Consider the following 24,185-nt stretch of genomic DNA (forward strand, 5'->3'; position numbering starts at 1 on the left):
AAGATGTTTTAAAATATTAGATAACAATTTTATACTTAACAATAAATCAAGCAAGCATTTTCTTTTTTCCGAGATAGGGTTTCATCTAGCCTTGAGCTCCCTAAGCAGCTGAGAGTGGTGGCCTTTAGCCCCTGGTACGCATCTCCACCTCGCAATGCTGGGACTTTAGGCAGATGCTACCAAGCCTGTCCAAACAAATGCTCAGTGGTTAAATTCACGAGGGGACAGGGACACATAACATTTTTAAAATAACATTTTGCTCATGCCTTATTATCACAGTCTGTAATATACAGCAGCTATTATTTTTATAGCAAACAGATTGTGACATTATAATATGGGTAGCTTTCCATATAGGACAAACCATGAACATATTTCTGTGCTTGAGTCATAACTTTGGCATTAAGAAAAGGTGAAATGTAACTCTCTAAAGGTAGGACATTAAATACATGTTACTGAAAAATAAAATGAATTAGGTTCATCTTGTATCATGTCACTGGTTTTCCCGACTTTTAAGACCCTACAGCTTTTAGATTTGAGGTAGAACTAAGTCTACTAGTCTTTTTATAATTTTTCTTTCAGGAAAATATCTTGGTAAAGCTATTTTCAGCAGCACAAATTATCGCGCTCTATCACTTACCTTTAGCTATGTCCTCATCTTCTTTGTTTTTGTTCGATGATGCACCGTTTTTGGCAACAGCTGCGACAGTCTGTAAGCGTACGAGTAAAATGAGCACAACTCTCCTTTCAAAGAAGCACAAGCTCTATAATTACATGCAGATGCTAATTAAAACATACTGATAATACTGATAACTCAGCTCCATTTAAAAGCGAGGTTCTTCATGATCATTTAAGCAATTATTTTAAACATTAACACTAAACATTAGTTTTCAAGAAAACATTATAAACACACAAGGTGACTTTACATCAATCTAAGTATCTGACAGAACTGGGCATAAAGGAAGTACCGATGATTTTTACAGACTGAACAGACACCACTTCCTGTCCTCAACTGCTGAATGTCTCTTATTCAGGGAGAGGCACTCAGGGGCTAGCTACTAGCTCAGAGCTCTGACAGGAAAAGAATACCCATGGTTGGAGAGGAGCAACCTTGCAGACTCAGCGGAAGACTGGAGAGGGTCCTGTTGAGTTTGATGACACCTAAGACAGGTGTCCAGGGCTCTGGACATCAACAGTTCTTTAACACCCACTTTTGAGAATGACATGCAAAAGGACAGACTGCCTGCTCTTTATCACTCACCAAAATACTCAGCCACCCTTACGTCTCCAGATGAGTCCCACTCTTGCAGCTCCACCAAGCACATTAGTGTGTCAACCCCAGCATGCTCACTTGTTAACAGGCCACGCTCAACTCCACAAATCTGTTCACAGCAGCCCTTCCCACCATCTCTTCTATTTCCACTCTACCTAACACAACACATCCAAATCTCAAAATTCTTCCTCTCTATGTCCTCACTGTCTGAGTCTGTAGTCCTTCTTTCTTCTTGGTAATAAGACAGCATCTAGTCTTCCTCCATCAGCCAACAGTAATTTGCTCTATGTATATGGCCTTCTTTCAAATTTACCATAAATTTCTTCTTAAACATTTAACTTATGGGTTGAGGATGCATGTGTGTTAGGTGTTAGGTCAGAAGATCACTTTATGAGCTGGTTCTTGTCTTCCATTTTTACATGGGTTCCTGGAACTGAACTCAGGCAGGCCATATCAGATATGTGCCCCCCCCAAAAAAAAAACAAAACCAAAAAGCAGCACTTTTGCCCATGGAGCATCTCTCTAGCCCCTTATCATTATTTCTTAAACATAAGGCTGATCTGAACATCCTACATTTCTCACAAGATTCCAGACTTTAGAGGAGCACTGGCTACATTATTTGTATTTAATTCACTTCTGAAATCTCTGATATGTAGAGGAAAAATACTGAAAGATGAGATGTCTTTACTAAATGTATACCATGTAAGTACTAAAATAGGTGGACTCTCAGGGGATGCAGACAATAAGGTATTCCTTGCTAAGAGCAAGATGGCTCAGCAGGTGTTTACCTGCCGCCCAGCCTGACAGGCAGGCATACGCCTGACGGGAGTGATATCCTCAGGACCCACATAGTGGAAGGAGGAAACCAACCCCACAAGTCGTCCTCTGACCACCACTCTCCTACTCTCTTGCTTTCACACACACACGCACACTCACACACACACACACACACACACACACACACACACACACACACAAATAAATCCACATTCCTTGCAGGCTTTTCTATGAGCTCTGCAACTTCACACAGCAGAGGGAAACCATGGTCTGGACGAGCCTCTCACCTGGGACCCTGCTGCAGGAAATGTCACTCCTTCTTCTTTCAGAGATTTAATAGTTGCAGCTATCAGACTACACTGGGGGTCCTTCTGAAATTCTTCTGACCATTCCACCATTAGAGATTTCAGTTTCTCACAGACTTTAGGATGAGCCTTTTAAAGAAGTGGCAAAGAAAAAGGCATAAAGCAACCGAAAATGCAAAAAGATAAACACAAAAAACTCCCATGTAGCTGAAGCAAGGACTTCATAAGAGAGCTGGCAAGATGGCTTGGCAGATAAAAGTGCTTGCTGCCAAGCTTGGCATTTGAGTTTGACCCATGACCACACTGTCAAGGGAGAGAAGCAACTCCCACGGCTGTTCTCTGAGCTCCACAAACACTGTGGTATGAGCACGTGAGCTCATGCACACACACACACTCACACACACACTGTAGTATGAGCACGTGAGCACATGCACACACACACTCACACACTCACACACACACTGTGGTATGAGCACGTGAGCACATGCACACACACACTCTAGTATGAGCACGTGAGCACATGCACACACACACTCACACACACACACTGTGGTATGAGCACGTGAGCACATGCACACACACACTCTAGTATGAGCACGTGAGCACATGCACACTCACACACTCACACACACACTGTGGTATGAGCACGTGAGCACATGCACACACACACTCTAGTATGAGCACGTGAGCACATGCACACACACACTCACACACACACACTGTGGTATGAGCACGTGAGCTCATGCACACACACACTCAAAAAATAAATGAAAACAATTGAACTTTATTAACAGAGAATCACCACCGAATTTCTCTTTAAGTATATAAACAACAGCAAAGAGCAGTAAGCTCTGAACTAGCTGAGCAACTCACAGGCTCTTATTCACATTTTCAGATAGATTAGCTTCATGGGAAAAAAAAAATGACCCTTTCAGTACCTTTCAGAATACTTCTTACTCAAGAGACTTCTGTGCACTAAAGGCTACTCACTCTGTTGTCTTAACATTCTCACTAGGAGAGTAGGATTTCCACATCAACCTGAAGAATAGTGTTTCAGAGCTTGTGTTGCAGAGAAGGGGCACCCACTCTGCTCTCACATGAAGCTTCCCTTTTTTCACCAGCTCCAGTGGAAGTCAGTACAGAACTGTGGCAAAGTCTGGAGTCAAGAGTCATAGGCACCCAGATCTGAATCCCAACTATACCACTTTCTAGCTGTATGACCTTGACAAAGCCAAGCTTCAAGAATAGTTAAAAATAACAAGGCGGGGGGCTGGAGAGATGGCTCAGAGGTTAAGAGCATTGCCTGCTCTTTCAAAGGTCCTGAGTTCAATTCCCAGCAACCACATGGTGACTCACAACCATCTGTAATGGGGTCTGGTGCCCTCTTCTGGCCTGCAGACATACACACAGACAGGATATTGTATACATAATAAATAAATAAATAAATATTTAAAAAAAAATAACAAGGCGGTCTACACAAAATGGTCAAAGCAGTGACTAGGCCTTAGCCAAGATGAACTCATACCAATAATACATATGTGTGTGTGTGTGTGTGTATATGTGTGTATGTATATACATATACATGAATATGGATATACAAAGATGGATACCTTATATATTCACATATATGCACATACACACACACATATACATGAAAGAAAACACAGCCTAGGCGCTATGACTATCAAAAATCAAGGACAAGAAATTTTAACTTATTTAATAGTGCTTTCATCAGTAATGAAACTTTATTACACAGAATTACAACAATGCACAGTATATTTATTGTGTAATGACTTAAACTTCTTTTTGATTTAAAATTTACCTTATTTTTTATCACAGCACGTACTTCCGTTGCAAAATCACGGGAACATACTTCTAAATGAAATATCTTTCCACAGTTTGCCACACAAGCCCCAAGAAGCTATCAATTAAAATAAAAATGAACACATAAACATCAGATGTTCTGACTCAGCCACTGAAGTGAAAGCACTTTAACAGGGCCAGCTGAAATGGCATCCACTCACAGTCAACGCCTGCAGAGCGACATGAGGGACTTTATGGTTCACCCGCTTCATTATGGCTTTCAGGCAATCTTTTGCTCTAAAAAAAAAAAAATAGAGAAAGTTAAGAATTTTTTGAGAGTTTTAATTCAAATTTTAAAAATACAAGGTATTACTTAAAGCTTTAAAAATAAAATTCTACAAACATTTTTATTAAGTCTCTGTGACTTTGTACACTGTAGCTCACAAATGTTATAAAACTGTGTATTCCAATAATAAGAGAAACATTACTTCACCACAAAGCTAGTCAACACAGAGAACTGTACCATAGAAAGGCTGTTTCTCCAGACAGACTGAGCTGTCCATCAGCAAACTCTTATCCTGAAAAGAGCTAGCGTGACACATCGTCTTACAAGGCTCTCCAACACGTGCTATGTGCTATGGAAGCGGATGCTAGCACACTGCACAACCACCCTCTGCTGGAGAAAACCGGCGCAGCTCACCAGCTGTGTCCTGCACAAAAGCATTCTTTCTCACAAGTTCGGTTTATCATTGTGTTACGTATTGTATTTAGAAAGGCTACCTAAAAGTCTACGTCTCAGGGAAATACACTCCCACCCGTAGCCACTGTATCCATGGCCAGCATGCGGCCCTGCTGTCAAAGTCTTTAGTTATCTGTATCCACATCTAAATACAGATCAGGCTTTCAGTCCAACACTGCCTTTGTTTCTCAGGACAAAGTCAATACAAAATTTAACCCACTGATCTCTTTATTTCTATCTCCATGAACCAAACAGCTAGTTAAGTAGTTACATAGCAGATTTAAATAAACGCTACCATTAAAACCAGCCTGTCAATGTCCTTTCAATTTCCCACTGTCTAGACACAAGCTAAGCTTCTTACCCGTGACCATCTTACCCATTGGGAGTGCTTCCAACCCTATCACAGATGTCCATAATCAGACTCCAGTCTTCTGTGGTATTGTACTCATTCGTGGCTTTTTCTGTAAGATATATTAACATATACAAAAATTAGAACATATCTTTAAAACACATTAAGATACCAATGAAGGACAATAGTTAAGAACCTACCTCTTCTCCACTCAAAGGCAGAGAACTACAGAAGAATTTCAGAAAAGAGCACACTTCTACTTAACCTCAGTTTTATTTTTGTGTATTTTTGAGGTTTGGGTTTTTGCTTGTTTGCTCTGTTTTTGTTTTTAAGCAAGGTCTCTCACTCTGTAACCCAGGCTGGCCTGGAATTCGGGTAAGGCCTCACCCTGCTTTTCTAGAGAAATGAGTTGGTGATTAAGAGAACTCACTATTCTTGCATAGGACCTGGGTTCAATCCCCAGCACCACATGGTAATTCACAACTGTCTATAACTCCAGTTCCAGGAAGCACACGATACACAGACATACAAGCAAGTAAAAACTCATACATATAAAATAAATAAATCTAAAGCAAAAAAAAAAATCTTAAGAAAAAAATATTTTTAAAAAGCCTCACCCTGCCAAGAGCTGGGATTATAGACATGTGCTGCCAGGGCCAACTGAACTATAATGACATGAACTACCAGTCCTAATTTGGAACACAGTTTTTAAAATGTATCATCATACAAGGAAATATGCAACACCTTCCTTTTTATTCCACATTTATTTATCAGTGTATGCAAATGTGGTATATGTGTGCGGGCATGCATGTGTGTGCAAGCATGTATGCCCACTGCTCATGTGTGTAGGTGGGAGTCATTATCTCCCACCATGTGAGTTCCAAGGATTGAACTCAGGTTGTCAAGGCTTAGATGCAAGCCTCTTAGATGAATCATCTTGATGCATGGAACTGTTCAATTAAATATTATTTTCAATACCAAAGATGGAAATTGATGAGTAAAATACTAAACATAGGTAACTTACACAGGGGAGACCATGAAAACAACCCGTATAAAATGATGTACAGATGTATGAGTCTCTTGACATAACGCTTTGTGTGGACCCAAAATAATGATTCAAAAAGAAGCTAAGAACTAAAGGACTTACAATATTTGCATAAAGTTTTTAAAGTATCTTTATGGAAATGAAATTCACATTATAATGTAGTTCATTCATTTAACAATATTAGTATAATTACTTGCTTATGTAACTATCACCACTAATTTTAAAACATTTGATTTTCCCAAAAGAAATCTGTACTGGAGGCTGGAGAGATGGCTCAGCGGTTGAGAGCACCGGTTGACTTTCCAGAAGGTCCAAGTCCAATTCCCAGCACCCGCATGGCAGCTCCCGACTGTTTGTAACCTCAGGTCCAGCAACTCCATTGACCTTTTCTGGCCTGCATGGGCACCACACACACAAGCAGTGTGCAAGCACAGCAGGTAGAATACTGATATACATAATATAAAAAGATATTAAGAGTTTGGAAACAAAAGAAGCAAACAAACAAAACCCAGAAAGCATCTGTAGTCCACTGGCAGTCATGCCCATTCTCTTCTATACCAAATTCCTGCCTCTACATCTCTGCCTCTTTGGCCTCTGCACACAAGTAGACTTATAAGATATAGTTTTTGGTTGCTGTTTAGTTCATCCATGTCAAGCATGTGTCTACATTTTGTTTCCTTTTACAGCCGAGTAACATTCTATTGTATGGATAGTCCCATCTTAGTCATCTCAGCAGTTTACTGAATGTGGTTTTTTTTGGCTAATAGAAATGATAAATATCTGCTGTCAGCATTCATGTCTGAGTTTTTCTGTGATACAGGTTTTCATTCCTCTGTGACACATCCAACAAAACCCCCAGGTTATATGGCAACTCTGATTTTTAAATATACCTATAATAATTTGCATTTCCACCATTATTAATAAATGAAGGTTTTTTCTTTTCCATTTTTGAGACAGCTCTCATTATACAGCCCAGACTGATCTCAAACTCACTATACTGTACTAGCTGATCTCAGAGTCAACTGTCCTGCCCCCCACCCCCCGTCTCCCAAATGCTGAATTGACTACTTTTTCTTAACCTAAAGTTTTCAAGCAGCAAATAAGTAAGAAAGTAAGTAAGTAAAAGTCAGAAACAAAAAATAAAAACACCATTATCCTCTTCAGGGTATAATATAGACAGTAAAAGTGAGAAACATGCATAAGAATGATAAATCGGTAAACTAGAGGTCAAACAAAAAAAAATAGCAATCTTCTGTTTATTAACTGTATAATGTGTATGTAGTCAGAAGTTTTATTCTCAAAGTCCTTTATGTAATCTGAAATATTTCATGATGAAAGCAAAGTTAAACTCCCCATCTGACTAAGGACATCTTTAGAAATAACGGCTGAGTCACAGCACTTAACTATATTAACTTTTTTCCTGAGACCATCTCACTATGAAGTCCAGGTGACTTCAAACTAATGATTTTCCTACAAAAGCCTCCCCAATGTTGAGATTAAACCAGGAACTGCCACATCCAGGCTGTATAAAATTTTAATAAAATTTCAATATGAAAGGAAGCATACAACTTTTTTGCAGGAACTAAATACAAAAGGTCACAATTTATAAACATTTTATGGGCTGACAGTACAGAACAGAGTTGTAGAGTTCTCGTCTAACATGCTGGAGTCCCTGACTCCATCCTCAGTAGCCAAAATGAGAACGATTGATTTTAACGACCTTTTTAATAAATAATTCAAAACTAGCACACACATCCATCCCAGGTGGCACAGTAACAGGCAGGAAGGACAGCAGGAACTCTAGAGTAGGTTTCTTTTCTTTTCTTTTTCTTTCTTTTTTTTTTTTTTTACAACAAGGAGTAATTTCTAAAAGACAAAAAGCACCGGGCTTAGAGGGCAGCTTTACTTTGCAAGTAGAAAAGAAAACTACATAGAATCCAGTTCACCTCAGCTAATCACTGGAACTTTCTTTAAAGAACCCTGTGACATGTGTGCTGATGCAGACCTGTGACCTCAACTCAGGGCAGAAGGCTGGAGGCCAGCCTGGAGTACTCAGGAGTCCCAGGCCAGAGTGAGCTGCCTGTTTCAAAAAGCCAAAGCAAGGGTTGCGGACACAGCTTGATAGTGGAACACTTGTCCAACGTGCAGGTCCCCAGGTTTGAGCCCCAGCAGCGCCGAAAAGCATTACGTGCATGGCCTTTCTACCGTGAGCCAAGAGCAGACCTCTCCCTGCAGGAATACGCCTCTACAGAGAAGTAAAGCACCCCGTGGTTCAGGCAAGACTCTGATAAGATGGTTCAAGAAGAGCTGGCTGTTCTCACACTTACCCACTAGTTATGTTATAAGCAAGAGAAAGAAGCATTACAAAGAATTGCCGTGATTGCTGATACCAGTATGAGTATTAAGTGCGCTGGCCCTGTGGGCTCGCTACTTCGAGCCCCAGAGGTAAAGAGAACACAGAAAGGGAGGAAGAGACTCAAAGTGGCACCCTCTCCTTGGAAACGAAGACCCAGCAAAGCATTTGTCATTTAGCATTAGCATTAGTCATGAACAGGCTAACGAGAACTTTCCTAAAGTTTCCAGTTATAAATAAATTGCCCCATGTTCATAAATATACATCTATACCAACATTTTATTTTTTAAAGTTGTTCTTAACTAAATATTTTCATGCAATGTATTTTGATCATATTTCTCCTCTCCCAACTCCTTCCAGATCCTTTCCACCTCCTTACCCAACCAACTTTATCTCTGTCGTCTCTCTCTCTCTCTCTCTCTCAGAATAATAAAACAAACAAGAAAACAAAAAAAAGACAAAACAAGCAAAAGACAAAAAAAAAAAGGCCAAAACTGAACAACATCTACAAAAGAAACAAACAAAAAACAAGGAATTTATATATGTTGGCTCCTGGGCATAGGGCCTGCCCTGGAGAGTGGCTGATACACCCAGTGACAATGGAGTGCAGAAAACCGATTTTCCCACTGCAGGAGGTATCAACTGCAGATAGCGTCTTGGTTACGGGTGGGACCCCGTGCCCACTTCCCTGTACTGGGACTGTCTTATAGCATTATTTTAACAGCTGCATAATATACCATTATGTATGCGTGTGCATGTTCATAAGAGAGCGGGAAGAGAAAGGGGGAAGAAAAGGGGGTGAAGCAGACAGATACCAGAGTCCCTAAAAAAGGTAGCTAGAAGTGGCTAGTAAGCCAGGCATGGTGACTCATGCCTATAATTCTAGCACTTTGAGGCTAAAGTTGAAGGGTAAGAGCCAAGATCATCTTGGGCTACAAAGTGAGTTCCATGCCAATCTGAGGTAGGTAGAGAGTACATGCATAAATAAATAATAAATAAATCAGCAAAGTGTGGCTTAAAATCCATCCAGCACTCAGTGTCTTTGCTATGCAATGGATATTGGTCATATTCATGCCTACATAAACCAAGTATTAAAATGAAGAGGATTAAATTTTTTTATTTAATTTTACCACTTAAGGTATGGTAGCACTTGAGTATAATTCCAGCACTCTGGAGGCTGAGGCAGGAAGCCCATGGTCAGCCTGGGAAATCCTATTTGAAAAAGATTGGTAGGACGTCACACATAGGCCATTCTATGGCTGCTTAAGATGATAAATCTTATTTTTTGTCTGTTCCTTCTACCTCCTCTTCTATTATGGCAGGATTTCCTGTTCTCTATCATTATTTCTAGCACATCAAACAGTACCTAAGACCCACAGCAGATACCAACACCATCCCGTGGGTGAACAAGTGGTATGCTGGATGCTCTTCTATAGCCTATGATGCTACAACGTGTTACACAGCTGCAGACGAGAACACAAACTCAAAGAGCTTTAAAGATAACACTCAACTGGCCTAGTGGAATCCTAGCTTACCCTGAGCTTTACTGGTGAGCAAACACTCAGAGCACTTAAGACGGAGCTTCAACAACAATATCATGTGGCAACAAAAGGCAACAGTACTGGGGTATCTGTGGCTCCGGGTCTGTTTGTGAACTCATGTAGGTGACAAAGTGGAGAAGGCAAGGACTCAGAGGGCAAAGGACTTCTCATGTATGTCGCATTATCCTCAGGGTGAAGACTAAATCACACATACTACAATAGCCTTCCTCTGCCTAAGAGTTTTACTCACCTAAGCCATGACAGAACCGACCACTCTTCCTTTTTATAATATGCCATAAAGTTTGAATTACTTAAAAATTAAATATTTACCCATATTCTCTTTTGTATATGTATTATTTCTTTCTTACATATAAGTCATATGCAACTCTGAACCTTATTTGGTATAAAGTATAAGCCAGAAATAGAAATTGTCACAAAATTTGTTAAGCAGCTCCAACATTAAGAATCTGTCCTTTCTCAGGGCCAGGCTTGGTGGTGCACACCTTTAATCCCACCACTTAGGAGGCAAAGGCAGGCAGATCTCTGTGAGTTCAAGGTCAGCCTGATCTACAGAGTGAGTTTCATAACAAGTTCCAAAGCTACAGAGAAACCCTGCCTCGAAAACCAAAAAAAAAAAAAAAAGTCACCCAATCCCAAAATAATCACACAGAAGCTTAATATTAATTACAAACTGTTTGGCCTATTGCTCAGACTTATTGCTAACTAGCTCCTACTTTTAGATTAACCCATTTCTATTAATTTATGTATCGCCACATGGCTCGTGGCTTTAGCTATGATCTAGTACATCTTTCTGCTCTGGCAGCTGGGCTGTCACCTCCCCCGACTCCACCCTTCCTCACCTGAGTTCTCCCTTGATTGTTCCACTTAAACTTATCCTGCCTGGCTATTGGTCAAACAGCTTTTGTTATTAATTAATGAGAGGAATACAGATTCACAGAGTACAGAAAGACCATTCCATAGAAGAATCTATCCTTCCTTAATTATCTGAAAAGTTAGCACTACCATTATCAACTCTGTTGACCACCTCTATATAGAACACATATGCTGCTCAATAAATCCAGAGATCAAGTTTAACCTTGGATCTAATGCATTCTGCTAGAACACAACTTTTCATGATTATTTTTTCATTTTTGGCCATGTGCTACAAACAGGTACAGAGCTTATTCTGATACAGCCAAAAGCCTATCATATTACAAAAATACAGAAAGAAAATACTCTTTACTTGATTTGAATCCCATAGAAAATGGAAGTATTCTGATTTGAATATTCCATCAGGCCTAGTTTACTCTGTATAAATATAGGACTCACAATTATTCTTTTAAAATGTATAAAATGTGAAGACTTTATAATGGCCTGCCAAAATGGACTTCATTTTCAAGTGAACTAAGTAACATTTAAATTATGTACTTAGGAATATTTTAAACTCCTGGAAAAATTTTAAATATTATAATTAAAAGCCTTTTTCTCCAGCATGCCACTCTGCCCAGCGCTAGAGCTGCATCTTGTATTACCCCAGGTCCAGCGCATAGAGGGAGAACTCAAAGAGCCCTCCTGGGGGCTAAATGCTAACTACCGGAGTTTGGTGGGTGTAAGTCATAACACTTCATCACCAGGCTCTGATTACTGCACATAGAAAAGCTCAAATACACCATGAAAAAGTGCACACAGAGTCTAACAATATCCTAAGACCAACTCCCTCCACAGAGACAAGGAACAAAGTCTCCTCCACACAGTCCACGTTCACAGCACGGCTTGGAAAAGCATCCAAGCCTATCCATAAAACTTTTAATACAACAGGCTGTATCAGTGATAGAAAACCATCTGTATAAAAGAAGAGCTTCGCCAAACAATTCGTCGTTCAGGCTTCTCCTACTGCTTGAAATGAGAATCCATTTTGACTGATCTTCTCTTCCAACAGGACAAAGGATCTGGTAGGAACCTGCTACTCTACCAAACCGCGCTAGAGTAAGACAGAAAGTACGAGCCAAGCAGTGTGGGAGATGAGGAATATGCTGTGCAGTTCTGAGGACTCTGAAGGAGCAATAAAGGAGAAATGGGGAGAGAGCCTCATGGTGGCCCCAACTTTGTGCACGAACATGCCAGGTCAAGATTAGCCCAAGTGGGGCTGGAGAGATGGCTCAGAGGTTAAGAGCATTGCCTGCTCTTCCAAAGGTCCTGAGTTCAATTCCCAGCAACCGCATGGTGGCTCACAACCATCTGTAATGGGGTCTGGTGCCCTCTTCTGGCCTGCAGGCATACACACAGACAGAATATTGTATACATAATAAATAAATAAATATTTAAAAAAAAAAAAAAGATTAGCCCAAGTGGAGAAGTCACGAGACAGGAACTGAGCGAAAAGACCTCAAGCACAGGTCCTCAGGAAGGTGAGGCTCCATGAAATTCAGCAGTGATCTCGCAAAGCATACAGTGCTGGGCTTGCCCTGCCTTTAAACCTGAATGCTCTGTCTCACTCCCATAATTCCTATGTAATTCAACCTAAATCCAGTTTGGCAGGATTTGGAGACGTGGTGAAGTCCCAAGGATGCAGCGCTGGCGCTACAAGGTTAGTGCCTTATTTATTTATTTTTTTTAGAAGAGTCACTGCAGACTAGAAAACTGCTGTCTGTAACCCAAGGAGAGCTCTCACCAGACATGGCGCTTTGACCTTGGACTTGCAGTTCCCAGAACTGAGAAACTAATTTCTACTGTCTAAGTTACCCAGACTATGGCATCTTGTTGTGGCAGCCCACCCAGATAAGAAAAAGTGAACAGAATACATCATACATTCCCAAAAGGCCACTTCTTAAGAGTCTTTTAGAATCTAAATTTCAAAATCAAAATTATGACCAACCTAACAAGACCTTCAAGATGGTCTATTAATATAACTACCTGACAGAACAAAAACTAAATACAATGTTAGGCATAATATAAAAAGGCAGTGGATACATTATGATCACTTCACAGATACAACAGAGGTCAATGAAAGATGTCAGCATAATCCAAAGAAGTGATTATACACATTTCTAAGAACCAAAGCAAAGATGGTTGTAGCACAAATAATAAAAACCCAGAGACAGATGGGGTTCACACTGAAGATCAGAAAAGCAAAGCAGCCAGCCACTAGAGAGAACTTTTACCTGTACCAAATCTTCAGACCAAAAAGGTGAGATCCTGTCTCCACAAATCCTGAGACCCCACACTCCAGTGAGTTCCTGTCTCTTCCCCTTTATATTCCTTTCTTTGCCCAGCCATATTGCTCCTGCCTCTATTTCCCTAGGGTTGGGATTAAAAGTAATTAAAAATGACTCCCACACACTAGAATTAAAGATGTGAACCACCATCACCTGGATCTGTTTCTGGATCAATCTTGTGTAGCCCAGGGTAGCCTTGAACTCACAGAGATCCATCTGCCTCTGTCTCCCGAGTCCTGGGATTAAAGGTGTGTGCCACCACTGCCTGGTCTGTATAACTGACTAGTGTGGCTGCTTTGCCCTCTGATCTTCAGGAAAGTTTTATTTATTAAAACACAAATAATATGCCACTATAGATGGCTGTAATAAGAGTAGCTAGCAAGTGTTTGGCAGAAGCCAGAAATATAAAAATGGAATTTCCTAACTAAAAAGAAAAGTCTATCTACTGAAAAACTCAGTAAGAGCTAGGAATGGAATACAGCTCAGTAGCAGAGCACCTGCATGGTGCATGTGCAGTGCCAACTTCAAATGCCAACACCACAGAAACAACAACAACAACAACAAAAAAACCAAATCAACAACAAAACCCCCCTGACTTAAAAAGCAGAGTTAAGAATGCAAACACAGGATTAAGAAATATGGATACTGATTGTAATATTTTTTAAAGCAAGCTAGTAATTAGAACCTAACTGTGCTAGCTTTTAAGCTAACACAGAACGAACTGACATAAACAACTTACAACAAGCAGAGGTAGGTGGATGCATGAGTTCAAGGACAGTCTGGTCTACATAGTGAGACCTTGGGTCAGCCAGGGTTACATAATGAGACTGTCTCAAAAAACAAAAAACAAATGAACAAACACATCTTATATACTATTAGCTAATAGTCCTGCAGTTTAAAATCCTGCCAAGTTCTCCTAAATTTTATGCCCAGGGATGCAAAAGGCTTGCTGCTAGGGTACTGGTATTGCCAAACTAAATCATTATAATTAGATACAAATATATTAGACCAGATGGTAAGAACTGCCTATACAATAATTCATGTTTTAAATCTTTCATTAAATGAGTATAAACTATTAAAATTAAAAACAATCGACATTATGTACAGTTAGTTCTCTTAATGCATTAAAAAATATATAGGGTCTCAAATAGTCCAGGCAGGCCTCAAACATGCTCTACGTAGCCAAGGATGACCTTCAGTTTCAATCCTCTAGCTTCCACTTCCCAGGCCTAGGATCACAGTGTGCACCACCACACCTAGTCTGAGCAATCCTGGAGATTGAACCCAGAGCTGTGTACATATTACAAGTATTTTACCAACCAGGCTGAAACCAAAGCCAAAATACAAAATACTTTATGACCTCCAATCACACGGGTAAGACAAGGATATATATAGAGAGAGATAAAAGACAGCTACAGAAAGCAATATAAAATTTTATTATGATTAAAATATATCGTATCAAAGTCAGGCATGGTGGCACACACCTTTAATCCCAACACCCTTGATTAAGAGGCAAGCATTGATCAGATTGTTGTGAGTCCCAACCTAACTCCTTGTTAGGGTTGGAACTTGGACCCCTCTTTTGATTACATCTGCATCAGACTTCTGTTGTTGGTGGTTTCCTTCACAGTTAAGCTTTTCTTTAATTCCTTTTCACAAGGTGGAAGTTTAGCTGGGTGGGGTCTTGCCCACTTGCAAGAGGGTCTTGCAAGGGGGTGAGGTCAACACCCCTCCAATCCATTTAGTATTTATCTGGCTTTCTCCTTGGGCACTGGACTTAGTTCCATGACACTTTCTGGTGCTCCTTTTCTCCTCTACCGGGACATTCTGTGCTTCTCTCTGTCCAGCTGACCCCTTTTCATTACTGAGCTGCATAAGAGTGACTACTAATAACCACATGACAGGTCAATATTAGGCTGTCTTGAAATCTTCAATTTAACCTCAGCCAGGTTTTCTGGGCAGGGCAGAAAGCAATCACATTTGCCAAAATATCACAAGAATGGTCTGTAGGCCACTGACTTATAAGCTTCCTTTTTGAAACTGGGCTCATCTGTCAAAATTTACACTGCTCTCAGCATCGCTGTCTTCCATACTCCTACCAGGATGGCCCATTTAACCCGCTTACAGCATTCGACCTCTTTTCTAGTCCACAGTCGGCCAACAAGCAGCTTGGTCAGGCCTATCACAGCAATACCCCAGTCCCTGGTACCAATTCTGTCTTGGCCCTTGTTCTATTATAACACCATGTCCAAGGCAATGCTTATACAAGAAAGCATTTAACTGGGCTTCTTTTTAGTTTCAGAGAGTTAGTTCATTATCATCATTGCAGGAAGAACGGCAACATGGAGGAATGTAATGGAGCAGTAGCTGAGAGCTACACTCTGATCCATACACTGCTCATCCACAACGGGGTGACAACCACAGGTGGTAGGGAAAGCATAAAGGGTTGGAGTAGGGTTCTACTCTTACAGCCTTCTGATTTTATAATCGTCAATGTAACAACACTGGAAAGTGGGACCTTGTGTGGAAGTGTATAAAATTAAGGGTACATTCAACGAACCTTGGAGGAAAAACACAAGCTTTTCATGTGTTAATAAAATAAAATCAGTAATTTTTACCTTACAATTTTTAAGAAAAAAAGAAAATGCAAGTAAGTTGTTTCAAATTAGAAACTGAAAAGCAGATGAGAAAGCTGCAGCTGACGGCCTCCACTGAAAACATGTGTCCCTTCTTTGGGAATACTTCACTATAATTATGTGAAACATCAGAAAAATGCATCTTGTGATTTATGAATAAATGGTGTGTGCTTCTGCTGTTAAAATTAATTACTTGGGTATTTAGTATGTAGACCACGTAATTCTTTCTCTTTTCTTACAAGGTAACTGAGGATGACCCTGAACTCTGCTTCTACCTTCTGAGTTCACAAGCTGAGCTGACAGGCAGGTGCCATCATGTTTAATCTATCCAGCATTGAGGGTCAAACCCAGGCCTTTGTATGTGCCAGGAAAAAAATCACTTTACCACCCTGAGTTACATCCCCACCCATAAACCACACAATTCTGAGACAGTTAAGTTTAGGGCTGGAGAGAGAGAATAGAGTGGTTAAGAGCACCTGCAGCTCCTCCAGAGAACCCATGACTCCCAATGGCACACACGACAGCCCCTGGGGATCAGACAGCTCTTCTGGCCTCTGCGTGCATACACTAATGTATGAATTACTGTATGCATTACTTACACACACATACAATTAAGAGATACCTTTTTTGAAAAAACTAAATTAAAAACAACACTGTGCACTATGCATACATTCACAAATGAAATGGTACTTTATAACCAAGTACTGAACAGCAAATGATAATAATTCAGTAATGGCTTTTCAGCAGCTTGTGTATATTAAATCATTTCTTCCTCAGCCAAAAAAGCATCTCCACTTTGTAGGTAGCAAAAGTGAGACACAGAGGAGCATAGGTTATACAGCTCGAAACTAGTGAAACATTTCTGTCTAGTGGTGTGGCCTAGAGCAGGTACAAGTGTGAGGCTCCAGGGTTTGCTCGAGACAGGGTCTCTATGCAACCCTGGCTGTCCAGGTACTTGCTATGTAGAAGACCTACCTGCCTATGCCTCCCAGGGCTGGGATTAAAGATGTGCACCACCACTTGACTCGGAAACACTAATATTAAACTAACTTCTGCATACATACAATTTTTGTTCAAAGTTGCTAAATAATAAGTTCTTTCCAAGTTAACTTTCAAAGTTTTTACATATAAACATCCTAAAAATGCTGGATAGGGCAAATCCTACAAACACAGAATTGAGCAAAATACCATGATTAACTTCACTTACTTCTCATCTTGAAATACAGTATTCGGTATTCTTGATGCTGGGCAGGAGACAGATCAAGTGGGTGAAGTGCTTCACACACACACACACACACACACACACACACACCTAAATTCTAGCACCCACATAATAATGCCGAGTACTGGGGAGGCAGAGACAGGAAGATCTCTGAGGCATGCTGTGTAGACAGCACAGCCTAATCCATGAGCTCCACGTTCAGTAAGAAACTTTGCCTCCGGCCGGGCAGTGGTGGCGCAATCCAAAGAGGCAGTCCCTCAGCTGAGCTCCTTCCTCTGATGGATCTAGTTTGTGTCAAGGTGACACACAAAACCAGACAGTTCATCTTGCTTGCTCTGCTGGTTCTTCCTTTCGCTGGCCATGTCAACACCTTTCTTTCTTCTTCCTCCTCCTTCTCCTCTTCTTCTTCTTCTTTTTTTTTTTTTAAGACAAGTTCTCATCACACAACCCTGGCTGACCTAGAACTCACTACATAGATGAGGCTAGTCTTATATTCAAGAGATTCACCTGCTTCTACTTCCTCAGTCCTGGTACTAAGACATCCTCCACCACATCCAGTGACCAACATTTTTTCCCCATGGAAAGGGGAAAAAAGGAGTTTGGCATATAGGAGAAAAAGCAGGGGAAATCAAAATCATTTTCTTGTCTTTTATAATTTAAATCACTTAAGATCAAAAGGAATCCAGAGGCAGATCTCATATTCCCGAAAATTCACTGACATTTGGGCTAATTCTGCTAAAAATGCGTTCTGTAATACTCTTAGGTGAGGACATGAGAAAACAAATATGCTCATTCCTATATCCAGCACTTAGCATGGTGTGTACACTTGGACACACACACAGACACAAACACACAGACACACACACACAGCATATCCATGAGCACCAACCTCCCCATTCACGTCAAGTCCTCAAGCATTACTGGTACTTCTAATACTTTGGATTTTACAAGGGTTATAACTCATGACACGGGAAGGATTTCCTTTTTTTCCCCTTGATTTTTCAAGAGAGGGTTTCTCTGTGTAACACCAGGTCTGGCTGTACTGGAACTCACTCTGTAGATCAGGCTGACCTTGAACTCAGAGATCCACCTGCCTCTGTGTCCCAAATCCTGGGATTAAAAGTTTGTGCCACCACCGCCGGCTATATGAAGGTTTTCAAAAGAAGCTTCTCCACATAAGAATAAATATCCCTTTTCACATGGATGAAGTAAACTTCTCAGTCGCTATAAATTCTATGTGCAAATGAGAATTACTAAGTAGTGCTTCATACAGCTGGCTGACCAGAGAGCACATGGGCTCTCATGGGGTTATGGGTCAGCCGGAGAGGGTAAGCTCTGGAAGAAAACACAAGCCCAGAGGAAACCATGGCAACGATAAGGGTTTTAGAACTCTGCCCTGCAGTCTCATTGTTAATTTCACATTTATTTATACTTACTGGGGGTTGGGGCAGGCCTGTTCCTCAGCAGATTTGTGGTTGTTAGAGGACAACGAGGGAGTCAGCTCTCTCCTTTCCCCATGTAAGTTCCAAAGATGCAACTCAGGTCATCAGACTTGGTGGCAAACACCTTTACCAGCTGAGCCACCGCACTGTTCATATAGTCCTTATTTAAGTTTTGGAGGGAACACATCATTGCTATATTGTGACCTGGGATAGCCCTGAACTCATGGGTTAAATAGCCTTCCTGCCTCCATTTCCCGAGTACCGGGACTACAGTATGTGTCACGGTACACATTCACTAACGCATTTCAACATTACAGTGGAAGATGGAGTGGCACCATCTTCCCAGAAGCCAGAAGGGTAAGTCAGAGAACCCAAAGTCTGAAGTCAGCCTGGGTTACACGGCAGGACCCAGTTTCAAAATAAATGAAATTATATTAAATAGACCAGGCACAGTGGTACATTCCTATAATCGCAGTTACTCAGGAGGCTTAAGCAAGAAGACAGTGAATTTGAGGTCAGTCTAAGCAACATGGTAGGCCCCTGCCTCAAAACACACCCTGCTGCTGCTGCCTCCCCACCCCCCACGAATTCTGGCATCTTGGCATTGACCTACGGTCCCAGCCCTCAGAAAGATCACTTGACCTTGGAATATAAAGCTAGCCTATGCTAAAACACAGTAAGATAATATGTCAAAATTTCAAAACCTTTATCAGTATTGCTTTCTTCAAGCCTTTTCTGTTTGGCAGGGTTGTGCACCAAACATAGGACACGACTCTGCTAAGTAAGCAGTTATCTACTGGGTCATAACCCCAGGCCTACGCCTTCTTAAATGTCACAACCAGTAAACAGCCCCTGAGTTGCAACAACTGCCAGTCCCGACAAGAACTACATTACAAGATACTCCATTTTCAACATCCCTTCACTGCAAATCAAATGAAGGCCTCCTGAGACTAACAGTGCTAGCTGAAAGGTATTTACACTAAAGGGCTGCTTCCATGGGACGGTATAGGGAAGCAGGTGCTTGTCCTTCAAACATTCACTGGCAGTTACAAATCCACCAAGAAAATGTTAAGGCAGTTTACAAAGGAGCAATATTTACAATGCCTGGAAGAGCCAAAGATGCCAGTGGACAAGGTAAAATTCAGACTTAAAACAGGAAGGATGACCCAGGCGGTGGTGGCACACGCCTTTAATCCCAGCACTCAGAGGGAGAGACAGGTGGATCTCTGTGAGTTTGAGGCCAGCCTGGTCTACAGAGTGAGGGCCAGGACAGGTTCCCAAGCTACAGAGAGAAACCCTGTCTCGAACAACCAAAAAACAAAACAAAAAAACACAAACAAACAAACGAAAACCAGAAAGGACAAACAGGGTGAAGTATCTCATCACTTGGAAAGGAGCAAGAGCCAGGGTGGTTGGAGATGGCTCGGGGTTTAAGAGCATGTGTTATTCTTGCAGAGCAACCAAGTTCAGTTCCCAGAACCACATGGTGGTTCACAAGCACCCCTAACTCCAGTTCCAAGGGATCCAGTGCTCTCTTCTGATCTTCACAGGCACCAGGCATGCCAGCAGTACACCCACAAACACGCAAGCAAAACACTCATACACATCAAATAAATCTCAAACAATTAAAACCAACAAAATAAATTAAAGAAAGGCGAAGGGGAAAGAATGCAGAGGCAATACCAAATGTCTCCTTTCCAGAACAATGCTTGATTTAGCAAAAGAAGCTGACAATGTTGGTTAACACTTGTGATAAATTTAGGAAAGGAATTGTAAGCATACTACAATCAAAATCTTTGTTACTTGAGTCTGGAGAGATGTTCAGAAGTTAAGAGTGTACACTACCAGGGTGGTCAGTGGTAGCACACGCCTTTAATCCCAGCACTAAGGAGGCAGAGGCAAGCGGATCTCTTTGAGTTCAAGGCCACCCTAGTCTACACAGTGAATTCCAGGACAGTGAATTCCAGGAGCTACACAGTGAGACCCTATTTCAAAAAAATTACATAAATAAAAAATAAAAATAAAAACAAAGTGTACACAAAGAAACCCTGTCTCAAAAAACCAAAAAGAAAAAGAATAAAAAAAAGAAAACACATGAAAATGTATATAGTGAACTTCTATATGTAAAACATACATTTACAACTAATTTAAAAATAGAAATTTCTTTTTTTTGAGAGTATTTAACTCTGAAGGGAGAAGAATGGAAAAAACGGCTGCTAAGAATACATCCACAGTATTGTGAATGTTCTCTTCTTTAGAAAGATCAAACGTGTCCTGGTAGTGGAAACTGACAGAATTGGGTGGCTGGCCAGGGGTGGAGTTCATGCTGTGTTTTATACATTATGCTCAAAATAGTTGACATTTTAAAGAACACTTCAAAGATATTAATTAAACTTTCAAACTATCTGAAAGTACTAGCATTTCTGGAACCATGCAAACAAAATAAGGTATGGAAAAAATACATTATAACAACAACAACAACAACAAAAGCCATATTCACCCATAACCAATTTTTTTAAAAAAAATTACAAAGATTATAATAACCATATGTTCAAAGACTAAATTAAATGTTATAAATTTGACTGTACAAAATCCATCTGTATTACTGAAATGCTTCTATTTTTACACTGAGATTTCTTACTAATTTTTACTGGGATAAAACTCCCTGATTGTAAGACTTAAGTTCCTTTTTGTCAAGGTTTTATAACAACAAAAATAAAAAGCGGGACATTCACACATGAACCCGCCTTCTCAGTTTTGTGGAGTAAACTAAAGCTCAGCTTTGTGGGGCACAAATGTCTTTATGAATGGATGGAGGTGGCCTATGAAAAGACAAATATCTCAAGTCAGATGTGACAGCGTACACCTGAATACTCAGCACTCAGAAAGCCAAGGCCGGATCTCAAACTCAAGGCCAGCCTCGGCTACAAGAGAATGTCTGGGCAGATCAGGACATATAGTATGATCCCATCTCAAGAGTAAAATAAATTAAGGGCCAGAAAGATGGCTCAGCAGATAAACAGCTACCTCACAAGTCTGATGACTGGAGTTCAAACTCTGTAAGCCAAGTATAAAGCCAGATGCTGTGGTCCTGACCCAGCAGTCCTGCAGAAAATTGTACCAGGATGCTCACTGGCCAGCTAGAACACAGCACAGCAGAAACAAGAGACCCTGATTCAACAAGAATGCCCTCTGCTACATGGTCCCCACGGCACATGCAACCCAAACACACAATAACATGTAAATTTTTAAAATAGCACAAACAATTAGCAAGAAATAAGAAATAGCCCAGAGCACAGACTGTCAGACAAAAAAGTGCCTCGCTTGAACAAAGAGGAAAGAGGACACCAGCAAGCACTGGGGCAGGGGCATAAAACAGCCAGGCAATGACTCAGAACCCATGCTAACAGCCTGCTCCTGAATACAAGCAAATAGCGCACACCCGCCCTTCTTATTTAAGCAGCCTTTAAAGTAAGCTGTATATGAAATTCCTCTACTCCTGTATCTTCTCAGTATTTTCTTCCCCGTATTGCCCCTTTCCTTTCCTACTTGGCTAAACTTGTCTTTCTGCTCCAGGATTTTCTTATTTATTTGCTTGTTTGCTGCAGTCTTTGTCCAGTTTTAGCCTGGTGACAACCACCTTGCTGAGGCGGATGCTCACATGGACAGTTGGGTCATTAGCCTTTTCTCCCTGTACCCATTCAATGGAGACGGCATATTTCTTCCTGTAAACCTGGACCACTCGCCACTCTGGACCTTTGTACTGTCCTCATACAACCTGAACATCATCCCTTCACTGTGCACAGATCAACCATCATACTTCTGTCCCAGCTCTTTGGAAAGGGGAGAAAACATCATCTTCCTCCGAATGTGAGAAGGTCTTTTCCAGTTCTTGCATTGGTCAGAAATCACAAAGGGGTTGAACTTCATTTTGACAGCTGCCTCTCCAGGGACTGTTGCAAACAGGAAGAGGTCTACATGCTAGTATCTTTTCCCTCTAACACGAGCCCCCCATCTGCCCACCTCAGCCTTCATGTTTACTTGCTCCTTGAAAACGCTCCAGTTCACGTCCTATTGGACAGAGTCTAAGAGGTGCATGCTGCCTACTGAAGACATGATGTCAGGAGGAACAAGGGTGACCTTTACCCTGGGAACTACCTACCTGACAGTGTTGCTTGTCCTGCCATCACAGATGATAACTTTTATGCCATCTTACGTATTCCTCAGGCTTCCTCACTGCATTAATCACAGCACAGTACAACTATCTACTTGGGCATGCATCCCTCCTCATTCTTGAGTGTCTTGGGAGCAAGAACTCAGGATAGTTATTCAGTTTGTCTCTATGGAACTTAACACGATGCCTGATTCACAGTGGTCATCCCAGGAATTTTTGGTGAATAAAAAGTGAACATGGGTGACAGAGAGCGAGGAAGAGAAAAGAGAAATAAAAGTAATGCTGAAAAGAGGTGGGTACTGGTGGCACACGCCTTTAATCCCAGCACTCTGGAGGCAGAGGCAGGCGGATCTCTGAGTTCGAGGCCAGCCTGGTCTACAGAGTGGGTTCCGGGACAGCCAGGGCCACATAGAGAACCTGCTCTATGTAAAGGGAAACTGCTGGACTGCTCGAGGCACGCAATCCCTTGCTTTGTATTATTTCACATTTCACATTAAGAGTCCTTAAGGTCTGAAAAATAAAACATATAACTTTCCTCTGATGTAAGTTTCTGACCAATTTGAGCTCCTCAGAATTTCATTTCATTTTTTTCTAGTTGCATTCATCTGTGTAAGTGGGCCTCCATCAAACTCACTCTTTCACCCTTAACTCAACCTCTTGGAAACTGAATTCAGTCATGTGAGAACGAATGGATAAACACTTCAAGTTCTGGCTGGCATAGCCCATTAAATGATCTACACAGGGTTTTTGTTTGTTTCTTTCTTTCTGAAGATGAGAGCCGAAGAAAACCACACTAAGCCGTGATGCAAGGATTTCAGAAACCATTGAGGGAACAGGTTAGAAAACTAAACTGGGCTGAGCAACTCTGACTACAGCTACCAGACAAGTTTTCAATTTGAAAACATCAGGCTTCTAGGAAATGTTTCCTTGAAGAAAGAGCTCACAGGTTTTATATTTTAAGTACTCAGTCTTGGGCTGGAGCGACGGCTCAGTGAAGGGCACTCCCTGCTCTTCCAGCACTCAGTTGGTGGCTCAGAACCCTCTGTAACACCAGTTCCAGGTGACCTGACATGCCCTTCTGGCCTCCTCAGGCAAAGCACACAAATGACAAACCTAACATGCAGACAAAACACCCACACACATAACGAAATAAAAAATAAAATAACCTCTCCTGTTTTGCTTTTTCTGACTCATTTCATTAGAGCAAAATGAAAGCATTCACAGCAAGAAGTACAGGTCTCAAGCCTGGGGGAGGCCCAGGCCTGGAATCCCAGAATTCTACAAGCTAAGATGATGATTTGGGGAATTTGAAGC

The 24,185-nt window shown here is 41.1% G+C and overlaps 1 protein-coding gene across 1 annotated transcript in view; it reads right to left on the reverse strand.

The window, feature by feature from the left end:
• Positions 1–24,185, reverse strand: part of Stam2 (signal transducing adaptor molecule 2) — a 49,059-nt gene that overhangs the window by 23,765 nt on the left and 1,109 nt on the right. Inside the window, exons 2-6 of the mRNA XM_048425972.3 lie at positions 5,271–5,355; positions 4,377–4,452; positions 4,175–4,273; positions 2,335–2,481; positions 638–707 (exon numbers count right to left, since the gene is read on the reverse strand). Of these exons, the coding sequence (XP_048281929.3) occupies positions 638–707; positions 2,335–2,481; positions 4,175–4,273; positions 4,377–4,452; positions 5,271–5,355 (477 nt within the window). The remainder of the gene's footprint in view (positions 1–637; positions 708–2,334; positions 2,482–4,174; positions 4,274–4,376; positions 4,453–5,270; positions 5,356–24,185) is intronic.

Source organism: Myodes glareolus, chromosome 21, assembly GCF_982192425.1.
Source record: "Myodes glareolus chromosome 21, mMyoGla1.1, whole genome shotgun sequence".
NCBI classification, from domain to species: Eukaryota; Metazoa; Chordata; class Mammalia; order Rodentia; family Cricetidae; genus Myodes; species Myodes glareolus.